General features: G+C 39.8%; 2 protein-coding genes, 1 long non-coding RNA gene and 1 pseudogene across 5 annotated transcripts; 3 read left to right on the top strand and 1 right to left on the bottom strand.

Moving 5' to 3' along the window:
- The first annotated feature begins 22 nt into the window (after positions 1-22).
- Positions 23-3,323, top strand: LOC110057699 (uncharacterized). Of its 2 annotated transcripts, XM_020764287.2 has the most exons (2): positions 23-1,930; positions 2,664-3,323. In XM_020764287.2, coding segments are annotated over exons 1-2 (1,617 nt in total). In that variant the 5' UTR covers positions 23-314; the 3' UTR covers positions 2,665-3,323. The 2 variants fall into 2 exon arrangements, with proteins under 2 accessions (XP_020619946.2, XP_089130137.1); XM_089274011.1 differs by having other exon boundaries at positions 23-3,323.
- LOC149103988 (uncharacterized) lies at positions 2,763-27,982 on the top strand (annotated as a pseudogene). Its single transcript, XR_016202143.1, has 2 exons — positions 2,763-2,826; positions 22,723-27,982. The product of XR_016202143.1 is annotated as an uncharacterized LOC149103988 (transcript).
- LOC149103990 (uncharacterized) lies at positions 4,603-10,091 on the bottom strand. Its single transcript, XR_016202144.1, has 2 exons — positions 9,825-10,091; positions 4,603-6,894 (listed from the first exon to the last, which is right to left on the bottom strand). It is a non-coding gene; the product is annotated as an uncharacterized LOC149103990 (long non-coding RNA).
- On the top strand, positions 16,410-21,941 carry LOC149103989 (uncharacterized). The gene has a single exon (XM_089274010.1). The coding sequence runs from the start codon at positions 18,335-18,337 to the stop codon at positions 19,973-19,975; it is 1,641 nt and encodes a 546-aa protein (XP_089130136.1). The 5' UTR covers positions 16,410-18,334; the 3' UTR covers positions 19,976-21,941.
- Positions 27,983-27,997: the final 15 nt, after the last annotated feature.

The following is a 27,997-nucleotide window of genomic DNA, read 5'->3' as shown; positions in this document are numbered from 1 at the left end:
CCCCCCCCCCCCCTCCCCGCAATAAAACACGTACCTTCCCTAACAAAAGTTAATACAAACAGGCACTAACAACTTTATGCTAGAAGTGTTCGGTAATGCAAATGGCTTCAGGCTATGTTTATAACAAAAGCGGTCAGCTGAAAAGGAAGTTAAAAATAATTAGAATGGAGAATTTAACTGAAGAGCTCATTGTCATTACAAAACCACCCGTCAAACTAGATGCACAATGGCAAATATATTTGCATACGTAATATCACTTACTTCCATCCGAGCAAGTGTCAACACTAAGTCAACTTGAGATATTCCCGATCCTAATGATGACTACCCCAAGCGTTGATGTGGTACTAAAAGTAATCCCAACCAATGTAGCAGTCGAACTGAAAATGTACGCTGAAAAGCATAGCTTACACTGCGCGAAAATACGCCGAGGGAAACAGATAACAGAAGCAGATGCCGACTTAAGTGAAGCACGCACTCGCATTGCCTTTTTCAAAGAGAAATGCAAGGGCTGGTTATCAGACAAATCTTGCCTACAAATCGAGAAAATGCTTGAGTATGCCGGTTGGCATGCGGCAGACACCAAGAAAAGCGACACTTGCTGGCGACGTGGAAGTCGAAAAGGTTACGAGAACGACGCTAGTATCAACAAAAGGTTACTAGAACAGCATTACCAAAATGTCGTCAAGGAAAAAGAGATATCGGAAACTTTGGCGGCAAACGTAAGAGATATGGGCTGGGCTGCTGCTTGGTTTGCTGTCAATACAATCTTTGGTCACCAGGAAGAAGCAAAACGCCAGAAAGAAAAGTTGGATTTACATTTCGACAAGATACACGGAGAAATCCATGTGGCTGAAATTCTCTCGCAGAGACCACAAATAGATAATGATGATAATGCTACATTTGGCGATATCGAGCCACTCGAAATACTTCCTCAGGATGTCGCGGAGGAATTAAAACAGTACGCTGAAAAGGCAGCCTGGAGCTGTTCTAAAAGATGCTTCGGCGGTCGTGGAGAGGCAGATGCCCACAAAATTGAAGCGACGGACCACTTCCACTCCTTTAGAAAGAAATGCAACGGGTTGTTATCAGACAGGTCATGCGAAGATATCAGGTCAATGATTAAGAATGTCGCTTCGTACGTAACAAACAAAACCATTAGTAAAAAGCGTTGGTGGATTACTAAGCGCAACCAGTACAAAGCGTATGCTGTCAGTTGCGAGGGAAAATTTCATGCGAAGAACCAAGACATCGTCAACAGAGGAGAAATATCTCAAACGTTAGCTACATACTTGTTAGAACTTGGCCGGAACGCAGCACTGCTCGCTACACACACCATCGTTGGACGCCATGACGATGCAAAGCGCGATCAAGCAAATTTGGCCTGGTATTTCAACAAAATACATGGAGAAATTAACCTAGTCGCTATGAATTTCATCCTGGACGAGGCCAAAATCTTGTCGCAGACGCCAAAAGTAGTATCTAAAAGAAACCTGGTGAACAACAGTGATGTAGATCAAGCCATGACGTTTAGCTTCTCCATGACTGAAGGAAAAACCCATTCTACTTCACATACTATCGGCTTCAGATATGGCATCAACTCGAGTTTTAAGGCGGGCTTCTCCGGATTTGGCGAGGTGAACTTCGAGCTTTCTTTTAGTTTCTCGCACAGCCATACTTTTGAACAGTCTACAAGGACTGGTACCACCAAGTCGGTTGAATTCCCGCTGTCAGTTCCCGCACATTCCACTTACGTTGCTACCGGGATGGTGTCTGAAGCCGAAATGGAAATCCCTTACGAGCTGGTGTTCGACTTTGGTGGTGCACACAGAAAACTAAGAGGACACTGGAAAGGAATTGCATGCAGCAAGGCAGAGTATCAAGTCGATCGTTTACCAGGACCACGGCCAGCTGAGGAAAATGATGTAGAATGGTATTGTAATATTTTATAACTTTTAAAATATTTAGGTTTAAGCCTTTTTAATCTTACTCAGTCATAGCAAGGTTTTTTTTCTTAGTTTAGTGTCCCTTATAACATGAAAATCGTAGTTACGCAGATGATGAGCTGTAATTGATTAAAGACGGTTCTAAAGCTACTTGGCTGTATTTTATGGGAAGCATTTAGATGTAAAAAAATCTTCATCAACGTTTGACTGAGGAGGCAGCATGGCCGAGTGGTTAGGGTGCCGGTCTTGAAGACCCTTGAAATCCGGAGGTTTAGGGTTCAAGTCCTGCTCTGACCACTAACCTGGTGATGTTTCTCTGTACACCCTAGTTCAACTCCTTGGTCATGCTTGTAAAAAGCCAACTGGTCTGCCTCCCACAAGTTGGGATTTTTATTAAGCGTATTATGTTTATTTGAAATATTTCTTTCTTTCAGTTTAAGTGGCATGCCTCCGATTTAGCTACATGCAGGTGTTGCTACGTAAGCGCATTTTCCACCATAACACTTTTAGCTTCGTCGATTATATCAATATGTATCAACATGTCACATTTTTGCAGCGTTTTAGTAAGTTAGTTGTACTGAATTTGCTGTGAAGTAGAACAAGCTCGAGTAAATTTTTTTCTGATCAAATTTAAACTAATAAAATAACCCATAAACCTGAAACAGAATTTCGTTCCTGTGTACAGAACTTAAGCCATTTGTTTGATTTGTTCTGATCTAGAAGTCCGCAGTCCAGTCCAATTCCAGTCCAATTCCAGTCCAATTCCAGTCCAATTCCAGTCCAATTCCAGTCCAATTCCAGTCCAATTCCAGTCCAATTCCAGTCCTTTTCTTATCTTATGTCAGCTTTGAAACGCATTTGTGCACATCGAAATTAAGAGAAGGTTTGTCTTGAATAACTTTCTTGTTTGTAAGTCTTATTTGGTTCTTTTTCTGTCCTGAGTCAGCTATATATGATCATATTGCCTTCAACCCACCGATTTCTGAGACGCCGGGGTACACAAGCGGAAATCCTAGGGAGGGCGATCATTTCGCGTGAGAGCAGCAAGACTTTGCAACTCCGTTCCATATTTTTTAAAGAAAAGGGAAAGTGTACATAGTTTTTAAAAGGGCTTGATTGATTTTTATACGTCTAGTATTAAAGACATTCATCATTTTACAGTTTTTTTAATTTGTACGGTTTTAATTTTTAATATTATAATGTAATATGAATTTACCTTTTAGCTAATCTTGCATACATTCTCGACTTTTATTTACCAATAGGTCCTTAATAGATTTTTAATTATTGTATATTTTAGAGGGCCACAAGTTTATTAGTAGTATAACTATTAGGTGTTTTACCCTCTATAAATAAATATTGATTGATTGATTGATTGTTTAACTGATTGATTGATTGATTGATTGTATGATTGATTGATTGATTGATTGATTAATTGATTGATTGATTGATTGATTGATTGATTGAGTGAGTGAGTGAGTGAGTGATTGATTGATTGATTGAAACAATTTGGCGTCAGAAACCGTGAAAAGTTTTGTTTATCTGGGTCTTTCATACGAGATTTCCAGTTCCTAACGGGCGAGAGTATGGGCACCACCTCACAAAACCCCTTTCAGCCGAGAGGACTGGGATTAAGATAGGCCTAGTCATTTGTCTAGCAATAGGGGCGGGGCAGAAGACCCCATACAAACTCTTATATTACGCTTGGATGATCTGTGGTTCGAAGCTGCACATTCAATATCAACGTTTTCTGTGATGATCAGTCGAAAACCACAAGGCTGAATGAGAACTGATCCCTGAGCCATCGAGGCACAGACACAACTTACATTGCAGTTGCCCTTTTGGTCACTTTTCATAAATTGTTGTTTTAACCACAAGCATTTTCATTGAACCTGTATGAAAAGAACGGTTATTTTGTTTTCATTCATTGACGAATTTTGTCCAAATGTGGGCTTTGAACAGTTATTTTTGTTCCGTTTGACCAATGACACAGGAAAGCCAGCTAAATGCTTGACCCCGGGCAAGGAAACAAATAAAATTATTTTTTTTTGTTCCTTTGATTTCTTGTTTGGCCATATAATAAACATCCTGTTAACCGAGCTCAGTTAATAAAAACTAAATAGAGACAAGGTTTATAAGAAGAAAGAAACAAGAAACGAATGAATCCAATATTCAGCCATCTTGACTGAACAAGCTCGGTCACTTAAGGTTTAGTATGTTGGTTTCAAGAAAATTTTTTCTTGTGCGTAATCCCAAGTTGGCACTGGAAAATTTGAACCATTTACAGACTTCAAGAAAGTTCGTTAAATCTCCGTAAAATGTCCACATTTCCTTTGTAAATTACAATCTCTGAAAATTTGCTTTGTAATCTCTATAAAAAAGTCTGTAAATATCAGTACGTGTTTCGCTTTCAGATCGCTTAAAATGTCCGCGAAATGTTGCTATTTTTCTTGTAAATTTTGTGTAAAATTTAGATGTTTTATAGCATATAAAGAAATCTCTGTAAAATCTCCACATTTTCTCTGTAAAAAGGGCAGAAGAAAAAATCTCTGTAAAATGGAAAGCATAAAGTCTCATATTATGTCTGCAGGATCTAAGCTAAAATAAAGTGTCAGTAAAATCTACACAAATAAACCACACATAATGTCACACAAAAGTACACGTCTGTAAAATGTAAGCATTTTATTGGTATAAATCTCTGCAAAATGTCCACATTTTCTCTGTAAAATCAGCCTGTACAAAAGGAAATGGTGCAAAAGCCATGACATAATCTCAATAAACTCCACGTAACAAGTGAACTGGACATTGCATAAAATCTTAGTATAATGTACACAAATAAACTGCACAGCAGGTCAAACAAAAGTACACATAATGTCTGTAAAATCAACAGGAAGGTATTGAGAACATTATCTTATTAAACTTATTACGAGGAGAGTTTTGTAAAAAGCAAACTAAGGATTGCGACAGGTACACACAAAATATAACAACCTCTGTGCCTTTCAATAACGAATAAATTCTGAAGTTCAAAGTTATGTAACTAACAATTGAGATTTACGCTGCGCATATCAAAATTATGACAAAAAAGAAAGGACCTTGAGAAAGATACATACTCAAACAAACTGGATCAAACTGGTGGCAAGACCTTTTGAACCAACAGAAAATTTTTGTTTGCTGAGATATTCCTAAGACAATTAACAGCAGTGTAATTTAGTAATATCTTCCCATCAATGAAATATATGAAACTAATACGTCCACCTTGATGTTCATTTTTTTTACACTACTGTACAAAACCATTACTAATACTACTATTGTTAATACTACATTATTAATAATAGCTGATTTAAAACACTTGTCTAAAGATACATGTATCATAGCAATAAGAAAAATTCAATCTGCAATATCAGCAATCAATAATACAGTCAAAGCTCTCCCGGCAGCCGTCTCAAGAATTCAAAACAGAGCTCTTATAAACAACCAGGTATTGACACAATGTAACCTGGTCTTTTATGTGAACTTTTATGTACATGTAAATGGTCACTCTCTCATGTGAGCTTTTAGCATTCAGTTAGTCTGAGGCATGTAAGTGTTCATATGAAGTATTCTCAGCAGTTGTATATATTCTAAAAATAATTGCCTTTGATACATGGCAGAGATTTTTGGATTAACAGGTAAGGTAGCTACATGTACAAGTTTCAGATTGGAAACTGCAAATCTCTTGTTTGGATGATGAAAATTAAATACTGCACACTCCTTTAATGGCTGCTTGAAAGAGCTTTAAAAAAATTTATAAACAATTAGATCAGCCAGTACTTCCCAGAGGTGGTCATGGTTGCTAGGGGAGAAGATGCATATCAGAGCTTTTAACTGCAGTGAGGGTGAGGATCCAATTTAAAAGGGGGTCAAAGTAGTGGTTGTAACTAGATCAGATGTACCCGTAGGTCAGAAACAGTTACAGTTATGCAAAAAATGTTTGCATAACTGTAAAGTACACTTTAACCTCTCACTAAGGACACCTAACAATAAGGACAGCTTATTTGGTCCCAGAAAAACCAGAATTATCATAATTTGTACCTCTATAATAATTATGGCCACCTCCATAATATAGACACTCAGCTCTGGCCCTATGCTCTCCATATTTAGGAGGGTCTAATATAAATTGAAAATGTTTCCAGATTGTACATATGTACAGAGCACACAATCAGTTAACATGTAAAAAATTAATTTGGCTGAATATTTGTGTCATCTGAGTGACTCAAAAAGAGCTTTCTTAATGCTTAACCAACAAACATTCATTAAATGATTTCTACCTAATTATTCACATTTAGTAGAATTCTACTAGTATACTAATGTAAATGCTGTAATCTGATTGGCTGAGCCATTGCACCCTATCAGCCATAAGTGTTCAGTGGCTTAGTGTGGTTGATAAAATTTCAACGTTTTCTTGTTTCTCCAAAGTTTTGAAAGAGCATTTGGGAACAAATGGATAATTAAATTCCTGAGAAGGCTGAAGAAGGACATTCACAGTTTCTTGAATTAAAAAGAACTCAAATTTTTTGAAAGAAACTGATAAGCATGTGCCCACAATTGAAAATGTCAAATTGACAATTCAGTCCACACAAATTCTCTAAAGCATGAAGTTTAATATAAGACCAGACAGTTTCGGAATTGTTATTTGAAGCAAATTTCAGTTAGAATCCTACTAAAACAATTGGATTATTCGCTCTCGATTTCTATGAGGTGATAGGTGATGAGGCCGAAGGCCGAATCAACCCTCACCTCATAGAAACCTCCAGCTCTTAATGTAATAGTTATGTAGTGCTATCAAATAAAATTGGTTAATCTTGGCAGTACTATACACACATACATTTAAATATAATATACATTTATAACAATGGAATAGTCTACTGAAGCTTGATAGTATTTCCACATTTCTTGTAACGTTATTCTTTCTATTCTACATGTGAAAGAAAGAAAGAAAGAGAGAAAGCAATGTTACTACTACTACATAAATGCCCAACATTCCTAACAAAACAAGATGCATGTAAATCACAACAACAAGTGCATGTACTGTCAAACTGCTTAACAGTGCAGATGGCCAATCTAACAATCCATTATTTTCTAAATAATAATAATAATAATAATAATAATGATAAATCAGTTTGGAAGACCAAATGTATATTTATAGTGCTATATTTACAATAGTTGTCTACTAGGTAATTGCTGAATATCTTGCATATGAATATCAAGGAGCAATGTACATTTTAATTGACAGCTGCAATACCATTATATTGGTTTGGCTGAGGGATACAAAAAATAAGTGACCTCACAGATCATCTTTCCAATTATTCTCAAATTCCAGTTGATTCTTATTTATGATCAATTAGTAAGGATAGACCTAGATAGATGACACCATTACCCTTTTTTTTTTGGTTTCTTTGTTATATAAAACAGATACTTTCCACGTTGCTGTGCATCTGTTCAGTAACTGATCACACAAGACATGACAAAATGTGGTAAGAACATCAGTGACACATGCGGCTATCACATTGTGTGTCACTTTTTTGTTCTCACCACATTTTGGTGTGATCGATTACTGAACAGACGCACAGCAACTACATTTCGACCCCTATTAAACAGTCAACCTCTGGGAAATAGATAGTTTCTGCTTAAAGGGGGTTGACCGCTTAATAGAGGAAAAAAAAATTAAAATCCCTACTCAATCTTGCTTTAATTACTGCACACAATGCAAATGAGAAACAGCATCGTCAAAATATCAGGGATAAACAGACATGTAGACTATGAGTAGTCCCTCTTTCGCTTAGTCCGTCGTGTGTGACGCGAAAGAAATTCGCGAGAAAAAAATGGCCGCGCGAAATCCTGGAGGCTAGGAGCACGCGAAAGGAGGGACTACCGCCTAAGCCCAAGAGTTTGCCCTTTCACGGCCGAGTGATTTTTTCGGTGTAGGATTCCTCATCTTGACGTCCTCTTATTATCGCCTGTTATCAGTAGCCCCAGGAGATCTGAATAAAATTGCTCTACTCTACTCTTCAAGTAGCCAGGCAAAAACATATGCCGTGAGAAGTATATCTTCGTTCAGTGTTCGTTCAGCGAAACTGTCAAAGAAGTTTTAAAAAGAAGATGGTGAATGAGGCCTCTTGTAACGATTTTCGCTGCGTCTAAAAGTTATTGCGAAAATTTCAACAGAGTTTCAACCGAAAATTTACATTATACATTATACATAGGAGATCATCCAACTGCGGTGAAATGTTTGCCAATAGCAGCGGAAAATTTCAGGTGAATGTCCGGTGTCAAGTGAGAGTCCGGTTCAATCTTTCAAATGGACGGCAGAAAAAGCCAAGCTCAGTGAATTAATATTCGCTGAATTAGACAATGCTGTTGAGCGGCGAAATCACTAACAAACGCTTGCAGTCGGGGTGGAGGCAGAAAGCTTTGCCAAACAAAACACTGGATAAATTTAAATCTTTCCAAAGCGCCTGTTGGCAGATTCACAAGAACATCACGGCTTGTGAAGCGCGATTCCAACGCTTCGATTTGCTCCGGTTCCAAAACATTCCTGCAAGACGTCACAGGTATCTCGAATGTTGACAACACGTTGTCAACGCTCCTAACATAAGCCAATCATATTTTTGCGTTGTGAGAGCAACACATAATTCAAACTCTTGGGCTTAGGCGGTAGTCCCTCCTTTCGCGTGCTCCTCGCCTCCAGGATTTTGCGCGGCCATTTTTTTCTCGCGGTTTTCTTTCGCGTCACGCACGACGGACTAAGCGAAAGAGGGACTACTCGTAGTCTTACAGACATGTTGATATGGGTCCTGCCTATGAATAATTTGTTACTATCTGACAGGCAGAAAGTGTAGTACAGAAGTTGAGGTGGCATATTTCAAGAAAACATACAGTATTCACTGTATTCATTTAGGAGTACACCACTTATTCCTCACTAGCAATAATCAATATATTTTTTGCTGTTATTTTCGGGGCGGTGCATAACAAGGGTAGATAGTCAATTTTTAAACAATTTTTATTTAATATTACTATTATTTGACTGGAAATGAGGTCATTTCAAACAAGTCTGGCCAATATTGATTTCTATTAATGGGCCACAGCAATTGGCAAATGTTAACAATACATGTAATTACCGAGGCCATTGACTGAATTTTAATGTCCACGTCTATGAAGTGACTGTGATTGTTTTATTAAAAATTTAAGATGTCTTAAAGCCATATCCATGATCGGCCACATTTGAGCAGAGGTCAACTATGTACAACAGGTGAAATGGTATAATCTTCATTATTAAATGTACGTGAGTACTTAGCCGTTGATAGTGCCTCTCACATTTTCAAACATCTTCAGAATTCTGAACGCTGTCGCTCATTGTGTTCAATAGACTGCTTTCATATTTTAGATCACGCCACTACCAGCTTTCAACTCAAGATAAAGGAGGCTATCCATATTCAAAAAGAACTACCTTGCCTCAATCAGCAATTACACCATGTAAATCTAAAATTATCTTTTTAATTTACACCTTTTCACGTTCTGTTGTTACTATTTGTCTTAATTAGCATTTTTGTCTACTTATTATTCAACTTGCTTTGTAATCATTCATTCAACTGAAGATGACAGAAGTTCTGTCGAAACATGTCTTTTAAACTTAAAAAATTGGTCGTCTTCCTTATCCATCTTTAGAGGGAATATATAACTTTCACAGTAAGAATAGTTGGGGGCGGTTGAGCAAATAACTCTGCACTGCTACAGGTAAGCTTACATAATATAACGTAAACCATCGTAAAACCCCCATATAAATGTACACCTAATGAGCTTCTACTTCAGACTTACCAACAAAGATATTCTACATTATAAACGTACCTCAGTAGTCCAGAAGCAGCAAGGATACTATATACGCCGTTGCGAAATGGCAAGGCAAGATTCAAAAATGGTGGATGATTTCACTCTGTTCACTCTACGAAACTCGAGATCTGGGCAGAAAAAGCCGTACAGATTTGAGATCGTAGTAAGAAGATTCCTTTTAAGGCTACTCCTACCCATAAAAGAAGCGAGCTTTGACTTGGTTCAATAGAAGTGTAACTTCTGTGCGTGAAACTTGTACTAGTAATCTCAGATCGTTAAAACGAGCACCACAAAACGAACTTGAGTATCCAAACCCCCTCGGCCAAAGCTGCTACATTAGCCGCTGTTCCGAAAATGAGCCCGCACTTCCTTCCACCTCTCAGTGTAATCGCTACGTACTAGCCGGATGCTCGCAAATTTTAGGAAATTGCTGAACAAATTGAGATAGGCTTTCAATTCGTGCGAATCATACTAACCAGAGAAAATACATTTGTTTCACTACGGTGTAGAAACAAAGTCCGTTGATCGATCGATGGCCGATTGTATTTGAAAACTTCATAAACCTTCCACGACTTTTACCTGTAGGGTATAAGAAACGCCTTTTAAACCATTTTATTGAAGATTTGCGTGGTTAAAGAGCCATTGAGTCTAAATATATTTGTTGGATTACGCACGTTGAAGTGTTGTTGTACTCCCATAGCAACAGAATAATTGATTCTTTATGACTGCGACCATTTATTGCTTTCTAAATTGTACGAAAAAAACTTCCGGCGAACTAACGTTTGGTCGGGGCCAATCGACTTTTTGGGGGGCGACACGAATTTGAGTTGGGGTGAAACGATTCGGTTCGGTTCGGTTCGGTTCCGATATGGCGGCCAGTGTAAAATGGGGTTGACGGGCCTACACGACTAATACGGTTCGTGACATTTGTACATTTACCGTTCTCTTCTCGGTCTCTCGACTTTCTTTGTTTCAAACGCGTTCATGAAGGGCACTTTATGTTGTGTTATTAGGGCCCGGCTGTTTGATTAGAACTGTTCGCAAGTACAATATGTTGCTTCTATTCACGGATATCATATTTATCATTTATCTTCGCCCGATTTTTCTTCGGAGACTGCCGTAGCTTCACTTCGAGAAAGAACACCTTGATTTGCAGATCGATACCTGTCGACCTCCTGAGGAGATTTCAGCTCGCTTCGCGGAAGGAGTATCTCCAGTCGGCGATCTAGCGTTCGTTTGTCGTTTTGGCGAGAATTATTTCTCAACACATCTGCTGACAACTGAAAACCACAAGCCGCCATCGGTCATGTTACGGGCCCCTGTAGGCGGTCTATAAGTGGGCGGAAGGACCTTTGGTTAAGTTTGCCCACAGGCGTTCTTCCGCTTTCTCTCGCCACGCTTCTCCCCTATTTCTTCACTCACCGTTCTTTGCGATGCGCCCGAGCTAACTGAACATCTGACCAGAGTTTGGTTCGCCCAGTTTTGTGCTTAATTGATGATACCTGGCTTCGGAATTTTAACTGACGAGGGGAATTCACATAGTCCCTGAGCCAATTTATGCTTTCTTTTTGACGCCCCGAGTACATGCCAATTTACAGAGATTTTATGGTGCCTCGATTATGTCAATCTACAGAGATTTAATGGTGCCCCGAGTATGTCAATCTACAGAGATTTTATGGTGCCCTGAGTATGTCAATTTACAGAGATTTTATGGTGCCCTGAGTATGTCAATTTACAGAGATTTTGTGGTACCCCGAGTATGTCTATTTACAGAGATTTTGCAGAGATTTTATGTTGCCCCGATTATGTCAATTTACAGAGATTTTACATGATAAGGTTACATGCGTAAAATCTTTGTAAGTGGTAAATTTACAAACATTCTTAGAAGATTTTATTACTTCTGTAAATTATGAGTTCTTTCCTCTTATTCCAGCTGGTACAATTTACAAAAGTTTTACAAACATTTTGAAATGAACAGAACTAAAACCTAAACAAAATCTTTGTAAAATAAATTTACAGACATTTTCTTTTTACGCAGGATAAGTGACAAAGTCTGTAAATTCAGGATCTACCGGCATTTCATAAAGTCTGTAAATGGGTCAAATTTTCCAGTGAGGAAAGATGGTGCCATATTGCCCACGTATGTAGCTAATCACAGAAAAGGATTTGGTTCATCTTGCCAGTCACATAACTCAGAGCCATTTACAGTCTCACCCGTCCAGAGAGACGCTGCAGAGAAATCTTCAAGAGAGAATTAACTGGGATGCATACAAACAAGATGTTATACAAACTGTAATTGCTAGATAATATTAACGTTTATCGATTTTGGAATTACGCAAAGGGTTAGAAAACTTGTAAAATTTTTAAATCTCGGCTAAGGAATACGAAAAAGACAATAATATAACTTTCTGGGAAAGGAAGTCTCTCAAATCGTAGAATTTGGAAGGTAAAGGACGTGTGAACATAATGTTATCTCCGTATTTTTGTGAATACCTGAGCGGATAACCAGCGTACGTAATTTTAAGACTTCTTGACTTCTTGACAGAAGCCGCTCTTTGTGCTGTGGCGCAAAGAACTTAGTTATTGTTTGAAAATACAGGAAACTGAGTGTACGTTTGGCACGGCGAGCTGTGGCTGTACATTCTACCACAATACCATGCGCATGATGCGAACCTAACACATCCCATTACGCACAAGGAAAGCTATATTTTTCCAATATTTGTCCCTGTATGCGTACCAACAACATCGTGTATACCAGATTGAAAGATTTTCTAACGTTTCTGTTCGTTTTTATGAGGATTGTTAGCTTTTTCCTGCTCTAAGAATTATGGGTAAATGTACCAGTCGCCATCTTTTTTCCTACGGAGGATTGAACCGAAAATAACAGAATGCTCGAAACAAGCGGCGCATGCGTGTCGTGTGCAATAAACGGTTTGCTTCGAATTCAAACGTAACGGGGATCATTCCTTAGGAATTCTTAACACTATACTGCATTAGTAGACTTGGTATATTCTTTAAAACTGCCTGGGTTCTTTCACAATTGTGCGAGTTGATATGTTGCTTCTGAGACTTTTAAAGCCTGACCTATTTATAAGAATGGTCTGAATTTACAAATTTTCTTTATTTAAGTCCACTATCTTCTGTTTGGCAAGAGAAACCTTCTTGCCGTCTTGAAGATGTGAAAAATCGTCGGTAGGTAGTTGTTCATTTCCAAAATTGCTTGAGATGAGTTGTAATTACATTTTTGCTAGTGAAAAAGGCATTCATTGTAAGTAAGAGAAACAACCATAGAAAACGTTTTTGACTCATTGACTAGGGATATATTGTCCAAAATAATGTACATAATTGTCGTTTTCTCTTCCCGGTTCGATTTATTGGCATGGCGAATTCAGACTCTCCTCGCCTTTGTTTAGTATCTTAAGGTAAAAGGTAAGGTAAAGTCTGTAAACCAACCAAGCGGCTCATCAGGCCGGAGCTTATTCCGGTTTCAGTAGCATGAAGCGACTAGGAGTATTTCTAGACCCCCACCCCCCCCCCTCACCCCCCACCTGGATGGTATGCTGGTCCATCGCAGGGTTACCCCCCGGCATTACATACACCGGTATCCATTTATATACCTGGGTGGAGAGAGGCACTGTGAGATGCACTAACCATGAGGCCACCGCCGCGCCTCCTAGCGTCTTAGCATCTTACGTAATGTATTAGTTCTCGTTACGGAAATAAATGAACCCAGTGTAAATGCCCCTGACTGTAAAGCCCGCCTTTTCGTTTTTAGGTGCTTTTTCCGCGTTTATCTTCGCATAAAATAAATTATGAAACAAAATCCGTACATAGCAGTACACGCTCATTTCATCATAAGTGAAACGGGTAAGTAAATGACACGGAACGATTCTCAATAATGATTCTCAGTGTTCTTTATAATAAACTCTTCTATGAAATGTATCATTGATCAATAGCTCCTCCTGCCAAACCCAAAACGTTGCACAGCCTGAAATTCAGGAGTCCAGTCCAATTATCAGTTCCCTTCATTTCAGTTTCCTTGTTGAAAAGTTGTGCATGATTAATCAAACAATGGTTTGTTTTCAAGTTACAAAATCCATACCCAATTTTTTGATAACCTCTACCATTTTCAGTGAATTTGACTATATCAGTCCATTCATAATGTACACCACACCAAGCCGCAGCATGGATATAGCTCGCTCTCAAGAAAAATCGTACAGGGGCGTCTGTGTATTAGGGTTTAATACTCGTGTACTGCATAAATTATGCTGATTACTTCTGGCCTTTAAACTTCAAAATTCTAAATCACGAAGTGAAACAAATTTCCGTTGTGGTATCTATAGCCAACTTTAGAGACATTTGTGAGCGCGACCTATAAAACACGAAGCACCTTGTTTTCGATTTACAACCGTTACTACTTCATTGAACCACACACAATCGATGAACCAATCACGTCGATTTCCCCAATTCCTGGGAAAATCACTCGGCCTTGAAAACGATTATCAGCAGGAGCCCTTTTATCAATCATGACTCTTGGTAACCCTCACACGCCGAGTCCATCCATTTTTTCTTGAATGCGACCCGCTGGCATTAAACAGGCTACATAGTGCAAATTAGAACTTAATATACGATGCAATGAAGAAGAGAAGACTAAGACAGAACTTGAATTTGTCAGGTTTTTCCGCCTTTACAAAAGTTAATACAGACAAGCACTAACAACTTTATGCTAGAGGTGTTCGGTAATGCCAATGGCTTCAGGCTATGTTTATAACAAAAGCGGTTAGCTGAAAAGGAAGTTAAAAATGAATAAAATGGAACATTTAACTGAAGAGTTCATTGTCATTACAAGCGTCGAACTAGGCGCAGAGTGGCAAATATATTTGCATACGTAATATCTCTTACTTCCGTCCAAGTAAGCGTCAACACTAAGTCCCCTTGAGGTATTCCCAATCCTGACGATGTCTACCCGAGGGGTTCATGTGGCACTGGAAATATTCCCAACCGACGTAACAATCGAACTGAAAATGTACGCTGAAAAGCACAGCTTACACTGCGCCAAAATACGCCAGGGGAAACAGATTACAGAAGCAGATGCCGACATGAGTGAAGCACGCACTCGCATTGCCTCTTTCAAAGAGAAATGCAAGGGCTGGTTATCAGACAAATCTTGCCTAGAAATCGAGAAGATGCTTGAAAATACCGGTTGGCATGCGGCAAACACCAAGAAAAGCGAGACTTGCTGGCGGCGTGGAAGTCGAAAAGGTTACGAGAACGACGCTAGTATCAACAAAAGGATACTGGAACAGCATTACCAAAATGTTGTCAAGGAAAAAGAGATATCGGAAACTTTGGCGGCTAACGTAAGAGATATAGGCTGGGCTGCTGCTTGGTTTGCTGTCAATACAATCTTTGGTCACCAGGAAGAAGCAAAGCGCCAGAAAGAAAACTTGGATTTACATTTCGACAAGATACATGGAGAAATCACTGTGGCTGAAATTCTGTCGCAGAGACCACAAATAGATAATGATGATAATGCGACATTTGGCGATGTCGAGCCACTCGAAATACTTCCTCTCGATGTCGCAGAGAAATTAAAAGAGTACGCTGAAAAGGCAGCCTGGCACTGTTCTAAAAAACGTCTCTCCGATCGCGGAGAGGCAGATGCCCACAAGATTGAAGCGAAGGACCGCTTCCACTCCTTTAGAGACAAATGCAAGGGATTGTTGTCAGACAGGTCATGCGAAGATATCAGGACGATGATTAAGAATGTCGCTTTGTACGCAGCAAACAAAACCAAGAGTAAAAACTCTTGGTGGTTTACTAAGCGCAACCAGTACAAAGCGTATGCTGTCAGTTGCAAAAAAAAATTTCAGGCGAAGTACCAAGACGTCGTCAACAGAGGAGAAATATCCCAAACGTTAGCGACAAACTTGTTAGAACTTGGCCGGAATGCGACACGTCTCGCTATACACACCATCGTTGGACGTCATGACGATGCAAAGCGCGATCAGGCAAATTTGGACTCGTATTTTAGCAAAATACGTGGAGAAATCAATCTGATCGCTACGAATTTCTTCATGGACGAGGCCAAAATCCTGTCGCAGACGCCAAAAGTAGTATCTGAAAAAAGCCTGGTGAACAACAGTGACGTAGAGCAAGCCATGACGTTTAGCTTCTCCATGACTGAAGGAAAAACTCATTCTACCTCACATACTATCGGCTTCAGCTATGGCATCAACTCGAGTTTCAAGGCGGGCTTCTCCGGATTTGGCGAGGTCAACTTCGGGCTTTCTTTTAGTTTCTCTCACAGCCATACTTTTAAACAGTCTACAAGTACTGGTACCACCAAGTCGGTTGAATTCCCGCTGTCAGTTCCCGCACATTCCACTTACGTTGCCACAGGGATGGTGTATGAAGCCGAAATGGAGATCCCTTACGAGCTGGTGTTCGACTTTGGTGGTGCTCACAGAAAAGTAAGAGGACACTGGAAAGGAATTGCATGCAGCAAGGCTACGTATCAAGTCGATAAGAAAGCGGATCCTTCATCCACTCCCTCGCCTATTGAGGAAAATGGTTCAACATCTTATTGTAATATAATGTGACGATCACGTAATTTGGTTATCTTTAAAAATATTTAGGTTTAAGCCTTTTGAATCTTACCCTAAGGATGGAGACTACGTAGAAGAAAGCCAAAAGTAATGATGATCAATGTACCATATCGTAAACGTTTTGCAATTGTCACGTAGTCAATGAATCTTACGGAAAAATTTTGTCTTAGCTTTAGCCGCCTCGATCTTACCAAGTCATGGCCCAGTTTTGACAGTTTTTTATTTGTCTCTTCTTGCTATGGAAACCGTAGTTAAGGGTTGGCGGAGTGAAGACGACTTCAGCTGGGAGTTCGTTCGTGTTTATGCCTGTGTCAACTATAAAGATTACATTAAGAAGGAAAAACTCATTACATTACGTTTTAATTGCCATTATATTTTTTGACGCTGAGTTCCTTCGCGATTATAGCATAACATGATCTAAACGTATCAATTTTTTACCGAGAACAAACTAGTGTGTATCATTCTTTTCTGTTCATACATAAATTAATAAGCTTAAAACAAAATTCCGCTCCTGTCTATAGAAGTTTGGCAGCTGATTTGTTTTGGCTCTGGTAAGTAGTCCAGCAATCAGGAGTTCAGTCCAATTCCAGTTTTTTTTATATCCCGTGTAATTTTGAAACGCTTCCGTGAACATCGAAACAAAGGGGTGGTTTGTTTTCAATAACTTCCTTTCTTGTCATTGGTTTTGACCTTGCAAAACAACTTTGATTGAATTGCCTTCCACCCATCGGTTACATAATTTGCGCACGTAAAAAAATGGCCGATTTCTGAGAAAAGCAAACTGAGCGTATTTTGTTGAATAGTCTTGAAACCGCAGCGCGCTTACCTTCGAATTGAGTAGTTGAGTAGTTGTCCTGGTTCGTGTCTCATATACAAGCAGGCTCTTTGTGTTATGGGAAAAGTTTTTTTGTTTCTCTATTTTATTTCTAAGTGTTTTTGACGGGATCGGGGACTGCTTCAAATTTTAGCGAGCTGCACATTAGACTAAGGCCCGTAAATTAACCATTCATAGTGTTCGTAGTTATTAATTAAGGAACATACTAAACAATATTGTCATAAAACAAGATTACGGAACAGCGAACGTTCATTTCACCATAGGTGGAACAGGTAAGTAAGTGATTCGTGATGATTCTCTGTCCTCGCTAATGTGTGGCTCGCTAAAATGTTTACTTTTAAATAATACTTTTATTGTTGTAACTTTTTATTTTGAGCAAGAGTGAGTAGAAATAAAGATTGATTGATTGATCCTGTAGCGGTTACATTTTTGTTATAAAAAGAGTCTTCTATGGAAAAAATATTATTGATCATTCAGCGTATATCAGTCCATTCACAATGTACATACACTACACCAAGTCACAGCATGGATATAGCCCGCTCTCCATAAGAAAACTCGGAGAGGGGCGTCTGCGTTTGGGGCTAGAGGGTCGTGCTTCTTGCATAAATTATTCACGCATTCAAACCAGTTCAGTGTCATTAACATGCATGGCGCGCGGAGACAACATAGAAAATTACTTTCTGCACGTGATCGTTGCATGCAGCCAAACATCCCTCGGCTTTGAAAACGATTATCAATCACGGCTCTCGGGTAACACTCGGACGCCTTCTCTCCGATTTTTGTCGAGGAGACCGGGTGGCTGTAGACAGCTGCATAATACAAATTAGAGCATAACATACCATACAATGAAGAAGAAAGAGCTTGCCTTTTGTAGGTTTTTCCGCCTTTACAAAGGTTCACATAAACAGGAACTAACAACTTTATACTAAAGTGGCTTCAGGCTATGTTTGAAGTGTTTCCATGTAACAAAAGCGGTTAGCTGGATTGGATGTTAGGCGCAGAGTGGCAAATATATTTGTATTTCACTTACTTCAGTCCAAGCAAGCGTCACACTAAGTCAACTTTAGGTATTCCCAATCCTGACGATGTCTACCCGAGGCGTTCATGTGGCACTGGAAATATTCCCAACTAATGTAGCAATCGAACTGAAAATGTACGCTGAAAAGCACAGCTTACACTGCGCGAAAATACGCCGTGGTAAAAGAATAGAAGCAGATGCCGACGGGAGTGAAGCAGGAAAGCACCTTACCTCTTTCAAAGAGAAATGTAAGTGCTGGTTATCAGACAAATCTTGCCTAGAAATCGAGACGATGCTTGGGTATGCCGGTTGGCATGCGGCAAACACCAAGAAAAGCGAGACTTGCTGGCGGCGTGGAAGTCGAAAAGGTTACGAGTCCGACGCTAGAAACGACAAAAGAGAAGTGGACGAGCATCACCAAAATGTTGTCAAGGAAAAAGAGATATCGGAAACTTTGGCGGCAAACGTAAGAGATATGGGCTGGGGCGCTGCTTGGTATGCTGCCAATACAATATTTGGTCACCAGGAAGAAGCAAAGCGCCAGAGAGAAAACTTGGATTTAAATTTCGACAAAATACATGGAGAAATCACTGTGGCTGAAGTTCTGTCGCAGAGACCACAAATAGATAGTGAAGATAATGCGACATTTGGTGATGTCGAGCCACTGGAAATCCTTCCTCTCGATGTCGCAGAGGAACTAAAAGGGTACGCTGAAAAGGCAGCCTGGCACTGTTCTAAGATGCGGCTCGGCGATCGTGGAGAGGCAGATGCCGACAAGATTGAAGCGAAGAACCACTACGACTCTTTCAAAGAGAGATGCAAGGGGTTGTTGTCAGACAGATCATGCGAAGATATCAGGTCCATGCTTTGGAATGCCGGCTGGTACGCAGCAAACAAAGCAAAGAGCAAAAGGTGTTGGTGGTTTAATAAGCGCAACCAATACAAAGCGGATGCTGCCAGTGACAAAATAGCAGTTCAAGCGATGTACCAAGAAGTCGTTTACGGAGGAGAAATAACCGAAACTTTTGCGACAAATGTGAGAGAACTTGGCCGGAATGCGGCACGGCTCGCTGCGCACACCATTGTTGGACGCCATAACGATGCAAAGCGTGATCAAGCAAATTTGGACTCGTATTTCAACCAAATAAGAGGAGATGTCAATCTGGTTGCTATGAATTTCTTCATGGACGAAGCCAAAATCCTGTCGCAGACGCCAAAAGTAGTATCTGAAAAAAACCTGATAAACAACACTGGTGTAGATCAAGCCATGACGTTTGGCTTCTCCATGACTGAAGGAACAACCCATTCTACTTCACATACTATCGGCTTCAGCTATGGCATCAACTCGAGTTTTAAGGCGGGCTTCTCCGGATTTGGCGAGTTTAACTTCGAGCTTTCATTTAATTTTTCGCACAGCCACACTTTTGATCAGTCTACAAGTACTGGTACCACCAAGTCGGTTGAATTCCCGCTGAAAGTTCCCGCACATTCCACTTATGTTGCCAAAGGGATGGTGTATGAAGCTGAGATGGAAATCCCTTACGAGCTGGTGTTCAACTTTGGTGGTGCTCACAGAAAAGTAAGAGGACAGTGGAAAGGAGTTGCATGCAGCAGGGCTACGTATCAAGTCGATGAGAAAGAGGATCCTTCACCAGGACCACAGCCAGCTGAGGAAAATGATGCAAAATGGTATTGTAATATTTTGTAGCGGTCACTTGCTTTGTTAATCCTTCAAAAATATTTAGGTTTCAGCCTTTTCAATCTTACCTAGCCATGGACAAGTTTCGTTTTGCTGGTCTAGTGTCTTTAAGACATGTATATCGTAGTCCCTAAGCGTTGGTTCGCACGATCCTTAAAACTTGCGCAGACTTCCGCTGTCAATTCTTCGGTGCATGTTTACGCAGTTTGTGAACTGTAATTAACGACAGTCCAGGTTAAAAAGCTACTTGGTTGTCTATCATATGATGTATTTTACAGTGACATAGTAAAAACATAACATTACGTTTTAATTGCCATTATTTTCGACGTAGTTTCTTCGATTATATTAATACTGATGTATACAAAGTGAGTTTCACTAAGTTGTAAAATTCGCACCGAGAACAATGTCGTGTGCATCTTTTCAGTTCAAATATAAATCAATAAGCTTATAATGGGATTCAGTTTCTGTGTATAGAAGTTTGTCGATTGATTTGTTTTGGCTCTAGTAAGTAGTCCAGCAATCCAGAGTCCAGTCCAATTCCAGTTTTTTTCTTATATCTCATGTCGTTTTGAAAGGCTGACATGAACATCAAAACTAAGGGGTGGTTTGTTTTCAACAACTTCTTTTCTTGACAATGGTTTTTGCCTGGCAAATCAACTATTTTTTTTACATTGCCTTCAGCCCATCAGTTAATTAATTTGCTCACGCCGATTTATTTCTGAGAGAAGCAAACAAGCGTATTTTGTGGAATAATTCAGTGATTTTGTAGAGGTCTTAAAACTGCAGTGCGCTTAATTACCTTCGAATTGAGTTGTCCTGGTTCGCGTCTCATATACAAGCAGGCTCTTTGTGTTATGGGAAAAGTGTTTTTGTTTCTCTATTTTATCTCTACGTGTGTTTGACGGGATTGGGGACTGCTTCAAATTTTAGCGAGCCACACATTAGAATACGGCCCCTAAATAGACCAATCACAGTGCTCGTAGGTATTAATTAAGGAACATACTAAACAATATTGTCATAAAACAAGATTACGTAACAGCGAATGTTCATTTCACCATAGGTGGAACAGGTAAGTACGTGATTCGTGATGATTCTCTGTCCTCGCTAATGTGTGGCTCGCTAAAATTTTTACTTTTAAATAATATTTTTATTGTTGTAATTTTTTTTTTTTTTTTGAGCAAGAGTGAGTAGAAATAAAGATTGGTTGATTGATCCTGTTGCGGTTACATTTTTCTTATAAAAAAAAAACTCTTCTATGGAAAAATATTATTGATCATTAAGTCCTCCTGGCAAATCCGAAACGTTCCACAGCCTGAAAGTCAGTAGTCCAGTCCAATGGTTTCTTTATTTTCGTGCAAGTTCTGCATTGTTAAGCAAACAAGTGTTTTGTTTTTTTTCCGCGAAGTCACTATCCGTACTCAATTCTATCATCTTCAGTGAATTTGACTGTATCAGTCCATTTATAACGTTCACCACACCAAGCCAAAGCATGGATATAGCTCGCTCTCGTCAGGAACAGAGTGGCGTCTGTGTGTTAGGGCTAGACGAATGTGTTTCTTGCATACATCAATCCACGTATTCAAACCATTTCAGTATCATTAAACGCGGAGACAACAGAGGAAATTGCTCTCTGCGAGTGATCGTTGCATACGACAGTAATTGTAGATTTTACTTTAAAATGTTATGAATTTCCGTTGTCGTGACCGGGTTCTATTGCCAACTCTGGGGATGTTTGTTCGCACTCTATTTCACTGTGTTTCTGTATTGCTTCTCTACAGTATGTGGGTTTTACGAGTCCGGGCACGGCTTCAAATTTTAGCTAGCCGTACATTAGAATACGGCCCCTAAATTTACCGATCACAGCGCGCGTAGTTATTAAAAGGTGTACTAAAAATATTTAACAAATAAAGAAGCCTAAACCGTTTATTACACTGTGATAAAACACGACGGACATTTGAGAACACGAGGGAAGTGTAGAAAATACGAGCCGCAGGCGAGTGTTTTCTACATTTCTCGAGTGTTTTCGAATGTCCGGATTGTTTTATCACATTGTAATATACGGCTTCGGCTTCTTCATTGGCTTTATGATATAGAGGTAATGTGGCCAAAAACAATAAAACACGCTTTTTCTATATTTTATACTCTGATAAAACATGGGTTTTTGACCAATTACGCGCGCGCAGGAACCTATCTATATTATAAATTAGTATAAACGGGATTATGCAACAGCGAACATTCATTTTACAATAACTGCAGAAATTCTCGCGCGCTTGTTGGTTAAATATCATTGTTAATATGCAGACAGACACGTGAATTGTAGATTTAGCCAAGCCTAAAAGCGTAACTCCTGGGCCGGGTTGTTCAAAGCCCGATTAAGCTAACACAGGATAAGCGAGAATGTTTTGTAACTTTGCGGTGAGATTTTCTGTTTATATTGTTTGGCCTTCTGTTTTGAGTCTGAATAATCTCAAACTACACCCGGAGCCCTTGACCCAAAGGCAGTGAAAAACATTTGTATACAAAAAAAAAAAATTTGTTTGCTTCGGTTCATTTTTAATCCTGGGTTAGCGTTAACCGTCTTCCGAGCACTTCAGCATTGCTTACAACAAATTATCCTGACATGAGCCCGCGATTCAATCGAAAGCCAGTACTTGATTAGCGGTCAACTTTAAAAAACACACGACCTCGATGAGCTCTAAACTTGAGCCCGCGATATGGTCGCGTGATAATGATCAACGGCTACCTTGTTTTGACAGGTGTCAATTGACCATAACATGGATGTTTAATATCAAAGATGTACCCTGTAAACCAAGACGGAATGACTTGGTATTAGCTGGAGTATGGCCTCCGTGTTGCGTGACGTCGTCGTCGTTTGTCATCGTTCGTCGTCTTTGGGCGCACGCGCCCTCGATCCATTCCGCTAGCCATGTTGATCATGAAAGAAGAGTTGCATGGGTTTCTATTTCTATGCATGCATGTGATTCTGTTCCTATATTATGGTACTCCACTTAGCGGCCTTTCGGGTCGCTGGAGCTCCGCTATAATAGGGACTTTAAGATATGGTACGGCTAAGCTGTAGTACGGCGGCAGATAGTGAAGATCGCTTCCGGTGACGTCATGGCGTGCGTACCAGTACGGCATTCCCGCCGTAGCCTTGCTTTCTACTACGGGAAAGTGCCTGGTTTCATGTACTCTTCACTACGTGAGTATAAGCTTGCTGTTTACTTCTTATTTTAACGCTTTTTTCACCGTTTGAACAGCCTAGTTTGAAGATAAAGTTCTCAATCATAAAAATTAGTTCTAAGATCATTGTTTCTTCGTCATTTGTACAGAAAATTTGAACGATTTTAACACCTACCGCGAGATGATCAATTCAGTCATAATTTTTTAATTAGTATCGGGCCGAACAGCCGTAGATAAGAAAACTTCGTATGTACTAAGCTGAGCAATAGTTGTTTACTACTGTTCAAAACGTATTTATTATAATCGAAAGTTTTCTGTTTTCGGGCTTATCAGGTAATCATTGTACGAACAACCTGTCCGGGTTGAAATCGAGCTTTTTTATATCAGTGTTTGTATTTTGTTTTGTGGTTGGAATTGCAGACGGTTCTATCAAGTTCTAAAAGGCAAATCTGAGTTCTGGGAGATGTAAGACGGATACAGGAGAAGGAAATCATTGTCATTATTCGTATGAAAGTAGAATAATCTCTGGTTTCCTTGAAAGTAGTCATTTTTGTAAAGACACGTAGAGATTGCACATACCGTTGCCGTACGGCAAAATCTTAATATTTGAGTTTGGCCTGTAAAACACCGTTGTCAGCCGAGTCCCTCACGGCCAAAGTAGCCGTAGTAGCACCTCGCCGTAACGTATCTTAAAGTCCCTAATATTATGCGAAAAATCAACGAGCGAGAGTGGACAAATTGACAATTTGTTATTGTAAAAAACAAATGCGTCTGCCCTGTTATTGGCAACAAATTTCGTCATAACATTGACAAAGTAATCTACGGATCCACAGCTACTTTGACAATGTTATGACGAAATTCATGATCAGTAACAGGACAGACGCACAAAGAACTGACGTCCTTTTTTTATTTCACCGTAGGTGGAACAGGTAAGTAAATTATTCGTAATGATTCTCAGTCGTGTTGCGTTTAAAGTTTTAATTAAAAAACTCTTCTAAGAAAAAGTGTTATTGATCATTAAGTCCTCCAGGCAAACCCAAAACGTTCCAGAACCTGAAAATCAGGAGTCTATTTCGGTGTTTCCTTCGTTTTCGTGCAAGTTCTGCATTGTTAAGCAAACAAGTGTTTTGATTCTTTTCCCGCAGAAACACTATCCGTACTCAATTCTTTAGAAACTTCTACCATTTTCAGCGAAGTTGACTATATCAGTCCATTCGCAAAGTACACTACACCAAATCACAACATGGATATAGCTCGCTCTCCTTAAGAAAAGTCGGAGAGGGGCTCTGCAAGTTGGGGCTAGAGGATCGTGCTTCTTGCCTAAATTATTCACGCATTCAAACCATTTCAGTGTCATTTGCATGGCGCGCGGAGACAACATAGAAAATTACTTTCTGCACGTGATCGTTGCATGCAGCCAAACATCCCTCGGCTTTGAAAACGATTATAAATCACGGCTCTCGGGTAACTCTCGGACGCCTTCTCTCCGATTTTTGTCGAGGAGACCGGGTGGCTGTAGACAGCTACATAATACAAATTAGAGCATAACATACCACACAATGAAGAAGAAAGAGCTTGCCTTTTGTAGGTTTTTCCGCCTTTACAAAGGTTCACATAAACAGGAACTAACAACTTTATACTAAAGTGGCTTCAGGCTATGTTTGAAGTGTTTCGATGTAACAAAAGCGGTTAGCTGGATTGGATGTTAAGAATGCATAGAAACGGAGCATGAAACTGAAAAGCTCATTGTTAATACTTAACCAAGCCGCAAACTTCACGCTACTTCCATACAAGCAAGCGTCAACACTAAGTCAACTTGAGGTATTTCCAATCCTAATGATGTCTACCCCAAGCGTTAATGTCGCACTGGAAATATTCCCAACCGATGTAGCAGACGAACTGAAAATGTACGCTGAAAAGCACAGCTTACACTGCGCGAAAATACGCCGAGGGAAACAGATAACAGAAGCAGATGCCGACTTGAGTGAAGCGCGCAGTCACATTGCCTCTTTCAATGAGAAATGCAAGGGCTGGTTATCAGACAAATCTAGCCTACAAATCGAGAAGATGCTTGAGTATGCCGGTTGGCATGCGGCAAACACCAAGAAAAGCGAGACCCGCTGGCGGCGTGGAAGTCGAAAAGGTTACAAGCACGACGCTAGTATCAACAAAAGGTTACTGGAACAGCATTACCAAAATGTCGTCAAGGAAAAAGAGATATCGGAAACTTTGGCGGCAAACGTAAGAGATATGGGCTGGGGCGCTGCTTGGTGTGCTGCTAATACAATCTTTGGTCACCAGGAAGAAGCAAAACGCCAGAAAGAAAAGTTGGATTTACATTTCGACAAGATACATGGAGAAATCACTGTGGCTGAAATTCTGCTGCGGAGACCGCAAATAGATCGTGAAGATAATGTGACATTTAGTGATGTCGAGCCACTCGAAATACTTCCTCTCGATGTCGCAGAGGAATTAAAAGAGTACGCTGAAAAGGCAGCCTGGAGCTGCTCTAGGAAAAACCTCGGCGATCGTGAAGAGGCAGACGCCGACAAGATTGAAGCGAAGAACCACTTCCACTCCTTTAGAGAGAAATGCAAGGGTTTATTATCGGACAGGTCATGCGAAGATATTAGGTCGATGATTAAGGATGTCGCTTCGTACGTAACAAACAAAACCATTAGTAAAAGTCTTGGTGGCTTACTAAGCGCAACCAGTACAAAGCGTATGCTGTCAGTTGCAAAAGAAAATTTCAAGCGAAGTACCAAGACATCGTCAACAGAGGAGAAATATCCAAAACGTTAGCGACTAATTTGTTAGAACTTGGCCGGAACGCGGCACTGCTCACTACACACACCATCGTTGGACGCCATGACGATGCAAAACGTGATCAAGCAAATTTGGACTCGTATTTCAACAACATATATGGAGAAATTAATCTGGTCGCTATGAATTTCATCCTGGACGAGGCCGACATCCTGTCGCGGACGCCAAAAGTAGTATCTAAAAAAAACCTGGTGAACAACAATGATGTAGAGCAAGCCATGACGTTTAGCTTCTCCATGACTGAAGGAAAAACCCATTCTACTTCACATACTATCGGCTTCAGCTATGGCATCAACTCGAGTTTTAAGGCGGGCTTCTCCGGATTTGGCGAGGTTAACTTCGAGCTTTCTTTTAGTTTCTCGCACAGCCACACTTTTGAAGAGTCTACAAGTACTGGTACCACCAAGTCGGTTGACTTCCCGCTGTCAGTTCCCGCACATTCCACTTACGTTGCCACAGGGATGGTGTACGAAGCCGAGATGGAGATCCCTTACGAGCTGGTGTTCGACTTTGGTGGTGCTCACAGAAAAGTAAGAGGACAGTGGAAAGGAATTGCATGCAGCAAGGCTACGTATCAAGTCGATAAGAAAGTGGATCCTTCACAAGGACCACAGCCAGCTGAGGAAAATGATGTAGTATGGTATTGTAATATTTTGTAACTTTTAAAATATTTAGGTTTCAGCCTTTAATCTTACCCAATTATAGCAAAGTTTTTTTTTTCTTAGTCTAGTGACCCTATGACATGGAAATCGTAGTTACGCAGATGGTAAACTGTAATTAATTAAAGACACTTCAAAAGCTACTTGGCTGTATTTTGTAAGAAGTATTTAGATGGAAAAAAATCCTCATTAACGTTTAACTGAGGAGGCAGCACGGCCGAGTGGTTAGGGCGCCGGACTTGAAATCCGGAGGATGAGGGTTCAAGTCCTGCTCTGACCACTAAGCTGGACATGTTTCTCGGTACACCCTAGTTCAACTCCTCTGTCACGTTTGTAAATGGCCAACTGGTCTGCCTCCCGCAAGTTGGGGATTTTGTATTAACCGTGTTATGTTTAATTAAAATATTTCTTCTTCTCAGTTTAAGTGGCATGCCGGTGAACTAGCTACATGTTGGTGTTGCTACGTAAGCGCATTTTCCGCTATATTAACAACAAAATTTGAACACTGTTAGCTTCATCGATTACATCAATATGTAATTAACATGTATTTTTGCAGCGTTTTTGTAAGTTGTACTGAATTTGCTCTGATCTAGAACAAGCTCGTGCACATTTATTTCTGATCAAATTTAAACTGATAAACTAACCCATAAACATGAAATAGAATTTCGTTCCTGTATACCGAACTTAAGGCATTTGTTCGATTTGTTCCGGTCTAAAAGTCCGCAGTCCGGTCCAATTCCAGTTCTTTTCTTGTCCTATGTCACTTTCGAACGCATCTGTGCACATCGAAATTAATTAAGAGAAGATTTGCTTTGAATAACTTTCTTGTTTGCCATTCTTATTTACTTCTTTTTCTGTCTTAAGTCAGCTATATATGATCACACTACCTTCAACCCACCGATTTCTGAGACGGGTACAGAAGCTGGAATCCAAGGAAGGGCGATCATTTCGCGTGAGAGCAGCAAGACTTTGGAACTCCGTTCCCAATTTTTTAAAGAAAAGGGAAAGTGTTGCTTAGTTCCCTGCCCCCGAGTGGGGGATAGGGCCGGGAAAAAAAAAAGGGAAAGTGTACACAGTGTTTAAAAGGGCTTGATTGATTTTTATGCGTCTAGCATTAAAGACATTCCTCATTTTACAGTTTTTTTTTAACTTGTACAGTTTTAATTTTTAATATTATAATGTAATATGAATTTACCTTTTAGCTAATCTTGCATGTATTCTCGACTTTTATTTACCAACAGGTTTTTAATAGATTCTTAATTATTGTATATATTAGAGGGCCACAAGTTTATAAGTTGTATAACTATTGGGTGTTTTACCCTCTATAAATAAAGATTGATTGATTAATTGATTGATTGATTGTTTA

This window comes from Orbicella faveolata, unplaced genomic scaffold (genome assembly GCF_042242905.1).
Source record: "Orbicella faveolata isolate gen_17 unplaced genomic scaffold, um_ofav_v1 contig_35, whole genome shotgun sequence".
Classification (NCBI taxonomy): domain Eukaryota; kingdom Metazoa; phylum Cnidaria; class Anthozoa; order Scleractinia; family Merulinidae; genus Orbicella; species Orbicella faveolata.
The sequence above is the reverse complement of the archived record's forward strand: the minus strand, read 5'-3'. Positions and strand labels throughout refer to the sequence as shown.